Source organism: Dermacentor albipictus, chromosome 7 (assembly GCF_038994185.2).
Source record: "Dermacentor albipictus isolate Rhodes 1998 colony chromosome 7, USDA_Dalb.pri_finalv2, whole genome shotgun sequence".
Lineage (NCBI taxonomy): Eukaryota > Metazoa > Arthropoda > Arachnida > Ixodida > Ixodidae > Dermacentor > Dermacentor albipictus.
Window position 1 is genome coordinate 72,741,639 of NC_091827.1, and position 15,911 is coordinate 72,757,549.

General features: G+C 44.2%; 1 protein-coding gene across 3 annotated transcripts in view; it reads left to right on the forward strand.

Moving 5' to 3' along the window:
• The first annotated feature begins 2,486 nt into the window (after positions 1-2,486).
• LOC135916070 (uncharacterized) overlaps positions 2,487-15,911 on the forward strand; it is a 38,883-nt gene continuing 25,458 nt past the window's right edge. For 2 of the 3 annotated variants that reach the window (XM_065449308.1, XM_065449306.1), the window contains exon 1: positions 2,487-2,625. In XM_065449308.1, coding sequence (XP_065305380.1) covers positions 2,583-2,625 — 43 coding nt within the window. In that variant the 5' untranslated portion in view covers positions 2,487-2,582. The remainder of the gene's footprint in view (positions 2,626-15,911) is intronic. The other variant, XM_065449307.1, reaches the window with a different exon arrangement.

Genomic DNA, 15,911 nt, shown 5'->3' on the forward strand with positions numbered 1-15,911 from the left:
GGGCAGCGTCATCATCAGCGTAGGTAACATGCGCTCTCTGGTGTCCCATCCAGGCTCACCTTTTTCTCTGCGAGTGATTGCGGGACGCTCTTCATTGCTCCATTTGGGACCTTATTCTGCATCCACAGGAGAGGACCAAGCTAGATCGTATGCTTCGCTATTCCGAGCGTTAAGCTTGGCGCGCTTCTGATTTGCACCAGTGGTAAGAGGTACGAACAAGCGCGCAAGGTGAACACTTTCCCGGCAGTGCAATGAGCACTCTACCTTCTTTTCGCGAATGTTGCTGGCGCTTCGTCGTTACCCGTCAGTATTACATCACCGATCAGTAGACTGGTTGAGGAACAGCTTGGCCGACGATGCACTGACCGAAACAGGAACCTCTTCGCACAGTTTTTCCCAGTACAGAGTTTGGTAATCAGCAATTGTCGATGACAAGCCTGATATTAAGGTAATTCATGAGGCAAACTCCGTTTGGCTGTGAAATGCCCTCTTTTGCCCCTGCAATGCAAAATAGGTCAATGGCTGATTTCAAAGGGATGAATACGTTATTTATCTAAAGATTATCACTGGAAAGGCCAGTTGGGGGTGGCATTTAAAGCGAACATTTCCTGGTTCCGCATGGGACTGTCGGTCAGTCGCTGGTCGGGTTATTGGCAAGTTGAGTAGCAGTCACTGAAAATAAAATGATGCGCATCTGGTGGTGCGATTGAAATTTCTGTCCCCAAGCACAGCCGCCCGGTGCTTTAACCATAACGCCACAGTCGCGCTATCGTTCACTGCCAACTAACTGACTCTGTGCGATGACTGCGCTGTAATGATTAAAATTTCTATACTATTGCACATAACGAGAATGGTGGATCGGCGAAGCAGCGTGTTCGCATGCGTATTTAATGGTAATATTTAAAAAGTGACACATAGCGAAAACAAAGGTGTTGGCCAAGAATCCGGAGGTACCTTTTCTGCAAGATTCTTTTTAGAATATGGTGCCACTGTCAACAAGCCTTTTGAGGGCAATGCTGAGCATTTAAAAGATTATAAATTGCACATTACGACAAACATTCAATGGGAGACTGGCCAAGAATCGGCTGATGCATTTAAGTTGAGGTAAAGGAAAGGGGACTAAGATCCGGTTGAGGAGGTTAAAAAAGAATCTAGTGAAAAAGTTATGAAAGCGCGCAAAAAGTGATAGTGTCGAAAATATTATACAAAACGTTAGTACACGGGAAGACAGTAGTGTGGGTCATATTATCAAATTGGGATGGTCGATATTTTCGTAAAAATCTCGTTAAAAAATAGAGCTGGGCAGGTCATATGAGACATATAGCAGATAATCGGTGCGTCATTAGGTTTGCAGAATGTGTTCCAGAAGGAAAGCGCAGTCAAGAACTGAAGAAAATTAGGTGGCAAAATGTGATTAGCGAATTTCCGGGCGCAAGTGGGAATCGACTAGCTCAAAGCAGAAGTAATCGTAGATCACTTGCAGAGGCCTTCTTCCTGTTGGGGTGAATAAAAATTGGGTGCTGTTGATTATGATCAAAAGTAAATAAAGAAACTGAAGCCTATACATAATTTGGCGCATTCTGCAGCACCAGCACGCGTCAGTCACACGCGCACTACTTTTCAGACACAGGAATAGAATGGCCTTATTTATAAGATTTCATTGACCGCTTCACAAAATTTTCTCTTCACCTAATTGCAAATATGTACCTTTGATCTGCATAATTTTTTTCGCATCGCTCAGCGACAAAAATTAAAATTAAATGCAGTCACTGATAACTACAGTCTGTATATTGGCACCCGTGTCGTCCATAGCACCGGTGTTAAATTGCACAATTTCACATCGCTGAAAGAAGCTTCTTTCGCCATGTAAAACTTTGTTGTCGGAAAAAGAAGCCTTTATCACGACAATTATTTTCCTAGCGACAGCAATTCTATGTTCCTCACGTAGTGACACTGATGCTTCTGGCTTCACGTGAACTATCTGTGAACTATAGAAGCCGAAGTTGTGCCAAAGGGCGCCGTAAATCTTTCTACAGAAATTTCAGCGGTTCTTTCTCAACGGTAATTTCTATGAAATGTCAAGGCAGTCGAGCTAAACGAAACATGTGTTCATTGTTTACTACAAGACATTGGTATATAAATGTTGATGACAAAGCACGCACGCAAAAAATAGATGTGTTGAGTACTTCAAGAAATCATCAAACACAATAACTGTCTTATCAACGTAAGAAATGCTTGTTAGCTTGGCTTGCTGGCTTGACGATGTAAGATAAAAACAGAGCAAAAAAAGGTACTTAGTTGTGACTAAGCTGAAGAGCTCCAAGTTTTTCGTTATTCTTTGTGCAGTTGTTGAGTTTTATTTTTGTATCATTGGACATACGCACCGGTTTTGCTCTTTTAAAATGTCAGTGGTGACGTACACCAGCACGCGACTTATTTTTTTTTCAAAGGTGATACCTGCGCCCTTTGTTTCTGTACATCTTCCTGGAGAAGTGCTTTATATAAAGACCATCTTAACAAGCTTTGTGCACCAAATTCGTTCAAGGGATCTCGAGTGACTGCTCATTTCTTCGAAGGAGAGAATGGTGGCAAAAAGTGCGACCCTTCTTTTGATTTTATCTCTGGGTATGTAGTACTCCGTGAAGTTTTTCTAGTAGGTGATACTACTCTGGTTCCATCGGTATATGTTGTGCGTTTATTAACCCTCAGATTATGAAGATAAATGTAAGCAAGTTGTTATATCTACCTCAAATAAGAGTTATTTTGTTTAACATAAGCAACAAATATGCTGATTATAGTAGTATTTATTCGAACGTAGTAATATTATACTGCAATATTTCCTGAGAATTCTCCTAATGACAACTTTAAATCCAGGAGTCAACTCTTTACCTGTTAGGAATTTGCTACGGCAGCTTCAAGACGACTCTTCCACGCTTATTTTGTGCCACAAGCATGAAATATGACCAATTTGGATCACTGGTGAAACGCTTACTTTAAATTTCTGCACACATATACCCATATACTGAACACAATGTGTTAGGTACACTATGTTGCTTGATTATCAGTCTTTTTCAGCACACCGTGCAATAAAAGTCTTAAAGCTCGAAAACTTATTTTAAAGGACTAAAATTTTACTTCAATTACGTATCTTAGATGAATGAAATAAAAGCAGGCATCATTTGCAAGAAAATCAGAAGTAAACAATTTGATATTCCAACGAAATAAAATTAGGAACTTCTTAGCTGCAAACTGTACGGTACGTGTTTGTATTGTAAAGTTGGAGGGAATGGTCTTAAAATTCTAGTTACGCATTTTAACATTTTCAAACGGAAATGCACACCAAAATTACTGGCATCAAACTATTTGTTGAAAGTACCTGAATTGGCTCGCCGCATAAAAGACATGGCATTCTGTCCACCCCTATGTGGCATAGAAGTGGGGCGTAAAATGAAGTTGCAGTCTTAATGCTATTTTCCAACTAAATTATTTCAATTGGTGCTTTGGGCAACTACACAGTGGTGAAGCATCTTTTTTAATGTACCCTAATACGTCACGAGGGGGTTTTACCGCGAGGCAATCTTCACAGTTATGCGTGCGTAACAAGATCAAATGAAATAATAATTTCATGTAATTTAATTGGTGTACATGGTTAAAGTAAAATATAGGAACGCGCAAACAGAGTTTTACGAAGATTTACTACAACTTCCTTCTATAAATATCTCTAAAAAAGTTTTAAACTGTACAGGTTATCATCTAATTTTTTTATTTACAAAATACCTTCCTTTAAATTGTTACACAAATGATGTCCTACCGCAGGGGATACTTCCATTTAGTGCCATACGGCAAGTAGCTCCTGGAGGCAATTTTTTTTATTTTTCAGGCGAAACAAGAAGAGGCACAATGTTGAAGCTAAATATTGCTCGTGTGATATGCTTCACTATGGTAGAGTTCAGAATATTACTGCAAAAACCTCTGTCATCTGGAGAGTGGTGAACTCATACATATGAATCATTCAGTTTTCACAACATTTGGCTTTTTACAAAATCTGATATATTCCATTGCACAAATTATGTGCGTACTTCTACATCAGAAACACATTGGCTATTTGCTGGAATCATTGATGAGAAAGTGTTTTTAAAGCATAAACGTTTTCGTTAGAGATATTAGGAATTATTCTGCGATATATTCAGCATATTCTGGTGTTTTCACATTCATGCGCGGTATTTTACGACCTTATCCAACGCTTTTCAATATATGCCCTAAACGTCTACAGCATACTGAGTATTACACGGGAGCTAAATATAAAAAAAATTAGCTAAATATAAAAAATATATATAAATTTTTCATAATTTGTAAAGTGCAGTCCCATAGCGATAGACAACGCAAGCATTACTAGACTTTCTGTCGAATATTATTTCATATCGTCAGCACCTTGTAACAGACGTCGCACAATCTACACTTGTATTAGAGCTGCAAGAAAAAGCCCTCGTGAAACAATTAATTTTGCTTCTTCAAACACCAGTATACTTCGATTGGCATCAAAATATCTTATGGACCTACGTGTGTTAATTGCACATTCATTGAAATATAGGATGACGCAAGTAATTCCGTATATAGTGCGAAAATGGGTCTATGCGAATCTACTACAATTCTGATGCCAAACAGTACTACTGGGACTTGAATATGAATTAAAATTGCAGCAGCTACCACAGTAGATTGGTGGTCCGGCTATACAAGACTGTACTATTTACCGATGCCGTGGTACAAAAGGCAAGATTTATAAAGCTTCTTAATTGTCAAAAATCATATATTATATTACCTTCCAAAGAATTTACATAGCAATAAATGGTCCAGAAGGCTGGTTATAGGTGCAATGATCCGTAAGAGAAGGCGTATACCAGCTAGCATCTCGTATATGTAATTAGCATTGTAGAATTGCATTAGAATTATACAATAATACGGCGAACTGAACACTACACCACAGGTTTATGAGACACTGGGCCATACCTACATCTAGGTGCCTGCTGATTCGCAACTGATTCTACAAGGGAAGAAGGAGAAAAGTTTGAAACAAAAGTTCCCTTGGCAGAATCAGTTGCGTATATATGCTCCTTTTCCGCAATAAACGCAGTGTTGAAAGTTAGCGCTCGTCCTGTCTGGTCTTTGTGGTTTGTTTTTCTGCGCGCTGTGCTTCCAGTGTAACCACGTTTTACCAACCAGCCCAAGCCTACACTCTTTTGAAGATCACTTGAGTGTTTTGAGACTTTAGCAGACACCTTAGGGTGCACTCGCCGGGTGAAATTAGCAAGGAGACTTCACCAATCAGTGAAAAATTATAGTGAATTCGGCAGTTTTTCTTACTTGCTTGCTGAGTTTCGCGCGATAGGTAGCTTGCGATACTATGCAGCGATAGAGGTGAGAAATGCGAGAGAGGCATCAGAACTTGATTTTATGGCTGGAAGCACATGGGGCAGCGTTGACGTGAGGACAGTGCTCGGTAAGGCGCCGTTAAAAATGGGTTCCTGTAACACCAGGTGGTGATATTGTCCTCCTCTCGTCATGGCTCATCAAGCCACGCAATGTGCCTGCAGTATTGTACATTTCCCGCGTCGTGGTCAAGCCTATGCTTTTCCTTTGCATAGATGTGGTGTAAGGGGGTTTGCGGCTGCGTCGCGCATCACGGGAGGGAAGTCGAACTAATTTCATCTGCAAGGAAGTGGAAGTTTTGCGCAGACACCGTTAGGAGTCACCTTTTTATTCATTAGTAGGTGGTGGTTGGCGGTAAGAGCGCTAGGCACCACGTTGCGTCTACCAGAGAGTGTTTAAGGCGACGAAGAATGCCCATGGCAGTGCCTCACTCGGCACACTACTGTTCGTCTGGTTAAATGGCGTATGTTTAAAAAAACGTGAACATTTGGGCATCTAAGAGTAGTGTGGTGGTTAAGTGGGATACGCCATAAAGCTTCCTGTAAACTGAAATGTCTTCAAGAAAGAAGCAGGAAGTTAGATCCTCAAGATGTTGAGTGGGGTCGAGTTTGAGAGCAAAGACGCATAGCGTGTACCGTAGAATATTTTCAGTTTTTTTTTCTGGAATTTAGTTTAACAATACTTACATACACGTCTTCCTCAATCCAACAATAATGGTTGAAGTCCCGAACTATGTAAAATGAAATGCATGCAAAAATGTGAGTAGCAATTACATCAATTAACAAGGGCAACAGTTTTATTACAGTGAGAGGGTAAAAAGCAACTCCTTCAGTTTTGTTGTGATCTAGCGCAAGGAATGAAGGCATGCAATGCTTGAATTTCGGGTATTCCATGTAAAGCTTTCTAAAACCTGTTGCCGAGGTAAATCGTCCTTAACTAGTGCGTGCTTTTGGTAATAGTAGGCTGTGTTAGTGCGTTCAATACTAATGTAGGCTGACACAAGGTAACTGTACTTTCAACAGTTGCAACAGTACTTTACAGTCCTAAAAATTTGCGTTACAAACTCACCATCCTGTGTATTTTTGAGACGCATTGAGCGTAACAGGTTATATGACAAGATGGGGTTTATATGCAATAGTTAGGATGCGAACGCGACTGGCTTTATAGGAGCATGAATAACCGTTTGTTTCTGTGGCGCATTAATGATTCTTCGACGTTTGGCGTTCTAGATATCTCAAGATATATCAACCCTCGAGAAGCATTGAAAAGTAGAGGTTAAGGAACATCTCATCTGATAGTGTTAACTCTGGGTCTAACGTTTCCACAAAGGGAGTTGAAATATTGTTGTGTTCCGAAAGTGGGCTCGTATGACTAACTCGATCTGGCTTCCAAGTGGGCCGGAAAATAAATGGGATGGTAAACTGACAGAAGTTGATAAAATTTAAATGAGACTGCGTCTACAAAGCAAATACTTTTCCGAAAGAAGTGTTGAGCTGTTAACCAGAGAAACCGCCTTTTAGGAAACCGGTATTATCTGTAGTCAAAGTAGCTTTCCTTCAGAGAAATATTTCAAATGAATTATGGGCCTTCATTTGCTACAACCCCACTGTAGTTATGAGCAACGCTAAAATGGGGCACTCCTGAATAACTTTGACAACATGGCCATCGTTATTGTGCACACAATGCAAAGTACACGGTAATTTTTCCGGTTCTCTCCAATCTAAAGGCGACCACAGCGGCTGGTATTTAATTGCACACATTGCGAACTTAGCAGCGAAAACGCCAAAACTATTACAGTCATCAAGACGCATGCCGTAGCCTCTGAACAAAGCACTCGAATCTCCTCGTTTTAATAAAGAGAAAAATGTGAAGCGGAGCACGTCATGTCTGTGTTTTACACCTAGTGAGAAGAATGATATCTCCCGCTCAATTAATAGTCTATTTGACTCAAGCCGTTCATCGCTAATTATAATTTTTAATAATTATTTCTCACTGTTCTCAGCAGTGCTTTTTTTTACTTCTTGGTGCTCATTTAGTCAGCTATATTTTTTCAATTATGTGTATTTGTTAACATTTAACTAGACATGTTTTCCTGCTTATTTCTGTGTGCTACTGTACGTGCTTTTATTTTCCTAAGTCGATGCTTCTTGATATATCTCCCGGCCACGGCGGCCGCATTTCGATGGGGGCGAAATGCGAAAACACCCGTGTGCTTAGATTTAGGCGCACGTTAAAGAACCCCAGGTGGTCGAAATTTCCGGAGCCCTCCACTACGGCGTGCCTCATAATCAGAAAGTGGTTTTGGCACGTAAAACCACATAATTAAAAAAAATTAATTCTTGATATACTCTTGGCTTTAGACGCTCTTTAAATCAAATACCCCCAGTAGATCTTCTCGTAAGTTCAATTTTCTGGCTTTACTAAAAGAACATGTCGGATAAGGTGACCCACATCTAAAAGTAATTTCATTCGCTTTTGCCTCCCCTATTTCTTTGAATAACCGGCACCAATATCCCTCATCCACCGGAGTTTCTGTCTTATCACAAGCAAACACTCTCTCTTTTTTGAATGTTTTGATTTCCTTCATTCTACTTAACGCAAGAACAAATTCGAGGTCCTCAGTCGCTGTCAGTGAGGCTGAGCAATATACAAGCTGTCAACCAAAGTAGTTATTGCCTAGACAAAGACAAGTCCCATTGTCGAAAGCATTGGATTTCCGGAAATTTCGTTTTAAGACAGTTAACGTATATATGGAAAAGTAAACCATTCCTCGTTGTATTCATCTATTTTGAAGTGCCAGTTTTAAAAGCACCAATGGCTCGTGGACACAGAGTTTGGTTTGCGGCACAGAACTCGATACAACTGTACTCGAAGACAAACTCGGCTAGTTGGTGATTTATGATTTTTTTATATTACCAGCGCAAAACAGACAAGGACGAAGGAAAAGAAGAACATGAGAGTGGCGTTGTGTCTGTGGAACACGCTACCATCAAACAGTCCTGGAAAAATTGCACTTGCCGCCACTATTCCGAGCACAGAACGCGGCTAATTATTTCGGCGTGTCCTATCGAAGGCTTTGGAAACCACACATCATTTGTAACTGCGGTGGACAAAAACTTTCCAGGAACAAACCCTGGCTCTGCACACGCAAACCGCTATCGTCGATGTCGGCGGCGGCCGATTCATTCGCGAAGTAGTTTGGAAGTAAGACAGAGCTTCATGTACAAGAAATGAACTGTACTAGAAGAGAAACTTGGGCGAGTTGGTGGCGATTCACGTTTCGAAAATTAGCCACGCAAAATAGAAAACGACGAAGGAAAAGGACATGACAATGGGACTGTCCCTTGTGCACAAGAAGAACACGACATAGCGCCAGTGTCGTCTTCTTTTCCTTCGTCCTTATCTGTTTTGCGCTGTTAATTTTCGAAACTCAATACTCGCCTAAGTCGGTGCGGTGATACTCGAAGCAATGGTTTATAACGCATAAAAAATTGCTGCTACATACAGAATAATATTCCCTACGGCGTGAGATGCCGGTGGCTACCACGGACCGTTAGATGTGACTGGTTATTTATTTATTTATTTATTTATTTATTTATTTATTTATTTATTTATTTATTAAAAATAGCTTACAGGCGCTAATAGTGGGCATTGGATGAGGAGAGGAATGAGGTTGCATGAAATTTTACGGGTGTAGAGAGTGTTATATGATGCAAAACATAAAAACCCTCCGTTAATAGTTATACAGGGAAGAAGGAAGTCTACAAAAAAACGAAAGCCTTAAAAGTTGAAAATCATCAGCAATACAACTCTGTGAAGGTGGACGACAAGCGAAGATGTTTAGCACACGACACAAAGGTGACGCAGAATTTCGAGCAAAGGTACGAAACCATTATCTTGAACACTGGTGATCGTGACGAAAGGTCACCGCACCGAAGAACAGGTGGAAAACTAGACATGCGTGACATTTTAACGCTGAGGCCACCACGCAAGCGTTGGGAAGGCAGACAAAAAGTGGGTGGTGTAAACGTAGACATGGCCGACGCGGGTCTGTCTTTTGCGCTAAGATCAGATCTATGTATCTGTTCTTGCCTTTGTGCCTCGGACCTCCTAGTGTCCCAGGGACGTAATAACGTAATACTATTCCAAACATTTCTATTTCAATTCTGCTGTCAAACCTAGGCGATTGGATCTTTTTGGATTGGACAGATTGGACCGATTAACGTTTTTGGACCACCCCCATTTCGCCTGGCTGTCACGGGATAACTCGATAGCTCCCCATCTCCCTAACTGTGAGAGCTCACCAACCGCGACACCTCGTCATCTGATAGGACGTGTGCAACTGAATATGTATGATTTGACCGAACGAAAGCAAAATAGTTATTTCTGATTCAATGCGTTTTCCGCGTTAGCCCTCGGCTATTGTTAAAAAGCTTTCGGGCTGCACCCACTTCACCTGCCTTTCACGCAACGTCACAAAACCACAAAAAACTCACCGCATCAAAGTAACGTGTATGCGTTAAAGATGCATTAATATGCCGAAAAAGCTTAGTTTTCTTCTAAATGGCCGCAGGCTGCCCTGTTCTGACAGGAATAAAAGATGGCTATCGCCGATCGCCCAGGCACTGGCTACTCACACCCACCAGAAAGCATGGGTTTATTTGCGTATCATAAAACTTTTTGTGGCGCCACGTAACGTTTTCTAGCACTTTCGGCACGCTTACAAAACTCGTTCTGCCAGCTATTGTTTGCTGAGGATCCATTTAGCGTCAGTCTTTAGCTTCCGTTGCTTGCCGCCGTGATTTTCGACCAACCGCCGCTGGTTATATAAGGGACAGCGGACCAATCGCAGACGCCGGCACCACCCTCTTCATCCAGTTATCGATTTTCAGTGCAGTGGCTCGGCCCCATCGAATCTCTTTCCACTTGAGCGTGCTCCTCGCCTCTTGTCAGCCAATCAGATAAGACAGCTGCTCAGCGTAGGCAATGTTATTTGTTTTTCAAGCAAAAAAAGTGACCTCCTATCAAAGAAGAGAGCGTTTGATTGGTCTGTTCAGACAACACTGCGGGTGACCGCGCGATGCTTGCCTCAGGTGTGAGAAAATTACTTCAAGGACAGGCTGCATATTCTCGGAAGCCCAGTTATGATGATAACAAAATGTATTTATTAAGGGATGGCGCGAAGGCCTATAATGGGGAATAGGAAGGGGAGGGGGGAGGCGTACTCAGAGCCGTCCTAGAAGCTGCGCATCCTTGGCGAAAGCCAAGAGTGAGTCCAGAATGGCCCTATCGGAATCCATCGAGCCAGTTGCTGGTCTAATCCACTCCTCGTAGGACGACACTCACACCGCCCTCAGGTGGTGGTCCCGCTGTTGAGGGTGTCGCTGGCACTCCCAAAACAGATGGGCTGCGGATGGCCGTGTAGCCATGTCGCAGTCAGGGCACCTGTGTGGCGTCTGGAGCACTTCTTGGTCCGCGGAGGCTGTGGGATGGCCGGGTTCCTGCGATGGAAGGGAGTTGGGAGGCGGAGATGGAGGGCGTCTTTCCCGGCGTGGCCGGTACTGTCGCCACCACTGCAGCACATCCGGTGTTAAGACGAAGCCGGAACGGAGCCTATGCAGCAGCACCTGCCCCGACCTGGGAAGACCCGCTGGAAGTGGGTCTGGGTCTGAGGGCACACTCGCACGGAGTTCCCTCTTGCGTCGGTTGGCTGCCGCTCTCAGAGCTCTGTCTGGGTCATACGGCGCTCCATTTGTCGTGTTGCTTGTGCTGGTTGTGAGGGCTTCTGAAGGATCGCGGGAGACGACGCGGTTGGAAAGAAGGGCGCGCGCCGCCTCGTGGGCTCTCTCATTTCCCTCGATGCCCTGGTGACCAGGGATCCAATGAAGTGTTGCAGTGACCCCGTGGGCCTCCGCACGCCTGAAGGCCTGCTTGACGAGGAGTACTACCGATGATGATGTGTGGCGCGACTTGCAGGCGTGCAGCGCATACTGAGAGTCGGTGTATATATCGATGTGTTTTGCTTGCGTGGTGCTTGAAACTCTATCTAATGCCCAGGCTATTGCGCGGAGTTCAAGGTCCGTTGGGTCGTCAGCATCAGCAGTTGTAAAGGTAGAATGTGTCTCACAAGAACCCACTACGTGGTAGGCGACTGCTCCTTCGCTGGTGCGTGGGTCGAAAGCTCCGTCAGTGTACACTTGTTCATGACTTGGCGGTGCGTCTGCCACGGTCTGCACATGACGCGCAGCAAATGCTGCTCGGCGGTGCGCATGTTGGGCACCCATGTTTCGGGGCGTTGGTGTAGCGTCGACGACAGCAATGTCATCCCACGGTGAGATGTCGGATGGCAGTTGTGGCAAAGTGGATGTATCCTTTCCCATGTAGGCCAGTAGAGTCTTGCCTTGTCTGGTGTGCTTCAGGCGTTCCTCGTGTCCTGCCTTCGATGCTTCGATGGTTGCACGGAGGGTAGGCAACTTCGCATAGCGATGTAGCTCCTCGACACGTGTGTGTTTCGGGAGCCCAGTAATAACACGGAGAGCTGATCTGTGGAGTACTTCTAGCTGTGTCCAGTGCCGAGCAAGCAGGTCATAACAGCGCGCTCCATATATCGCTCGGGATGTCAGCAAAGCACTAACAAGCTTTCGGCATAAGTCGGTACCAGCACCGCCCATGCGGAAACAGATTCGTTTTATGAGGTGCAGAGTGTTATGCCATGTCCGACGAAGGTCTGCGAGCCACGCATCCGCTGTGCCTTTGCGGTCAATAGGTATACCGAGAGCGCGCACTGATTTTTCTGCTCGCTGCAGCGTTTTGCCTGCGAGAGTGAGCGTGAGGGCTGCTTCATCCTGCGTTGAACCTCGGATCACCACATAGGTTGTCTTCTCTGGAGATGCCCAGTTATAAAAAGCCTCGCTTTGCAAACAAGCAAAGTGGGTAAGATGATCATGAATGTATACACACATACACACACATACCCGCCGTGGTTGCTCAGTGGCTATGGTGTTGGGCTGCTGAGCACGAGGTCGCGGGATCGAATCCCGGCCACGACGGCCGCATTTCGATGGGGGCGAAATGCGAAAACACCCGTGTGCTTAGATTTAGGTGCACGTTAAAGAACCCCAGGTGGTCAAAATTTCCGGAGTCCTCCACTACGGCGTGCCTCATAATCAGAAAGTGGTTTTGGCACGTAAAACCCCAAATGTTATTATTATTACACACACACACACACACACACACACACACACACACACACACACACACACACACAGACATATATATATATATATATATATATATATATATATATATATATATATATATAGAGAGAGAGAGAGAGAGAGAGAGAGAGAGAGAGGGGAGAGAGAGAGAGAGAGGACACTTTATTGGACAGAAAAGATTTAGAGGATGGGTAGTCGGAGTCTCAGTCCTGAGCTGCACTGGCCTATGCCGCCTACCTGACCCGGGTAAATAAGCAATATGTCCTGTGAAGTCTGAACGGGTCAGCTACTTTCGACTGCTCCATTCTGTTATTGTTATTTGGCCTACGAGGGCGCTTAGTGCACGCCCAGCTTGCATGTATAAGGGTGGGTATGCCATCGCGCCAAGGACAGTTGGCCCTATAGCGAGTAGGATAAATGGCATTTACCGTTTTTAGATAAGGGAAAACCCCAGCCTGTATTTTGCGCCAATCGGTGACCTCTTCCCCGCTAAGCTTGAATGAGGCGGCGGGCACTTTCTGCGGGCTACGCGCTGATGAGCACGGATATATTTAGCATTTAAATTGATGGGATTTGTGAGGGATAGTGCGATTTGTAGGGTTAGAAGGGGTCGCCGTCTCACGCTTAATAGACCCTCAATCAACATTAGCCAATTCGTTTCGTTGCACTCCCGCGTCGTCCGCGCGCCACAGTAGGGCATGACGGTGGTCGAAAGATATGGGGATTATCACGAGGCTCGTTTATGTACATGTGTCATCCATTCTACAAACGGATGACACATTCAAACTCAGTTGAAATAAAGGCGTTCGTTTTAACATATATGTTCATGAAATTAAGGTATTTTATGCAATCTTCGTGAGATGAACGCAGAGACCCGCGGAGTTATCGGTGATGGCCTTGGTCCATGAAACTCATTGTGAAACAGCGATAAAATACTAGGTCACAAGGAGTGGAAATGCGTGCGGTACAATGGGTGATGCACACCCTGTGCCTCACGAAAGTAATTGGCAAGAACTGAAAAGTTCTTACCAGTTCCTCCACCATTAACATTACACAGCCGCCATAAGCAGAACAAGCTGGCCTGTCATTTTTGGTGCGTCATCTGCAGGCATTATTATATTGCGTTCCTCAACTACTATTCATTTCCAATGATATTTACGAAGACATAAGCAGTGAAACTTATAATTCGCTCTATATGCGCTCTTAAGGATAGGGCAGTGGTTTAGGTTATATGGATATTGTGCAGCGAATTGTCGTTACTCAGCATATGAAACCTCTGCGAAGGTCAACGCTTTGTTATTCCTTAGACCTGATTAAGACGCTCCCGTGGTGCAAATGAAAACAAAAAAAAATGTCCGTATGTGATTCGATAGAGTTATTGTCCTGAGCCGCCGTCTCTATTGACACATACCAGCGCCAGGGCGAGCACACATCAGATTGACTGTTAAATTGAGGAAACATACGTAACGCTCCGGTTTCCCTTTCGAAAGGTCGCATCAGCAATGCCCTCGCGCAACACTGTCTAGGGCCTTCACCCTTTGGCTCTGCTAAATTATTGTGCTGCAAGCTACGCCACCTGGTACAACTTCACTCGCCTATATTGTAGTTGGCTGTGCGTGATTGGTTACTGAAAGAAAATACTTGGCATTACAGGGAGCGGGCCCCTGCCTAGGCTTACGAATGGTAATATTGTCATAGATTTAATGTTGGGCACCTTATCAACTTGGAAGGATAATCTTCCTAATTTTTTTTAAAAGTAGCGGGAGCTTAAGATATACCGATGCACACTGAAAACGGACAATATGATCCTTTATTTTTCACGAATTTGGTTATGTCCCAATTGTCTGTGTGAAAACGCACTTCATGGTATGCTGATGCTGAGCTAGTTTGAGAAGTAATGAGCTCAGCTCGGAACATGTAGCATGTCCCTGTCCTAATAAAATGTTTCTACCAGAAATTATAATGTCATTAGCAATAGTAAAGTAGGCTGAACAATTTGCGGCATCTGTCTCTCTGTCTTCTTCAACTTTGCCTCTAACCATTTTTATCACCAAACTGAGTCACTGGCTACTACAACGTCTAATAGGTACCTTATTGGACTGATGAACATCGCTCGAAAGCATTCGCCTGAAAAACTTCCGTCAGTGAGTATGGGGCACTCGGTATCTGGAACTGTGTATGTGACCCCTGGTATGTGCCGCTTTTCAGTGAACCTGATTGTTGCGAGCTTGACAAATGGCAGCAATGTGCAACAAGATGTGGTAGGCGTCCATGTTCAACACACTTTCTTGACGCTAACTTGGATAATTCGGTATGTGCCACTCGCCATCTTCAGTTCTTCAATGAACTATCTCGACACAAGCTTTGGTCACTGTGTATGAGCGTTTTCATCCTGCTATTCCTCAATGACAAACATATTGCGACAGAACCCATCTCACAATGACTGTCGACGGCAAGGCTTAACATTGAATCAATATTGTGAAACAACGTATTTCCACCATCGAAGCGCGTTATGCACGAGGCCTGTACTGCAGCAGGACTCCTCTTTCGCGCTTCTCTAAAAGTACTAGGCGTCATCAAAGGCCAACGCAGCGAAGGCTGGCTGTGGCTTAGAAATGCATGGGGCACCTGTGCCTTCGAACGCTGAGAAGTTCGTCATGAGACCACCGAGCTCCCCTTTTGCACTTCTTTCACCTAACGCTGCGACATCTTGTGGCACTGTAAATATTTCCGCGCGCGGCCTACCAGAGGAGAACCGCGGCGGCCAATTGTTCCCTCGCCCACCACGCACTCAGCGGCACATACTGATTTGCTCGAATTTGTGCGTGTTTCATTGAATAACGGCGCATTCTCAGTGCACTGATGGCGCAGCTCGCGTTGGCGGGAAAGAAGTCCTTTCAGAAGCGGGATAAAATCAGTGCATTTATGGCTCCGCCTGCTGATGCGTCTGGTTGCTGTACTTGGCGAAACATTTTCACCAATGGTTCATTCCGCTCAGCAAATGAAAAATTTAACGGAGCTGTTTCGTCATTGTAGAGCGGCGCATTCCCAGTGGCAGATACCTAGTTACCAAAGTTGGCGCCAGTAAGAACCACTGAAGAGCAGCACAACCTTAGTTGCTTGTACCCAGTGGCTAAAGCTGGCGTCAGGGTGGTTGGGTGAAGACCAGTACAGAACATGTGTCACACACTCATAGTTCCAAATGAGTGTCAAAGAATTTGTTCCATCATCGGCACCTGCCCAGTCCTGCGTCATCGTAATTGAGTA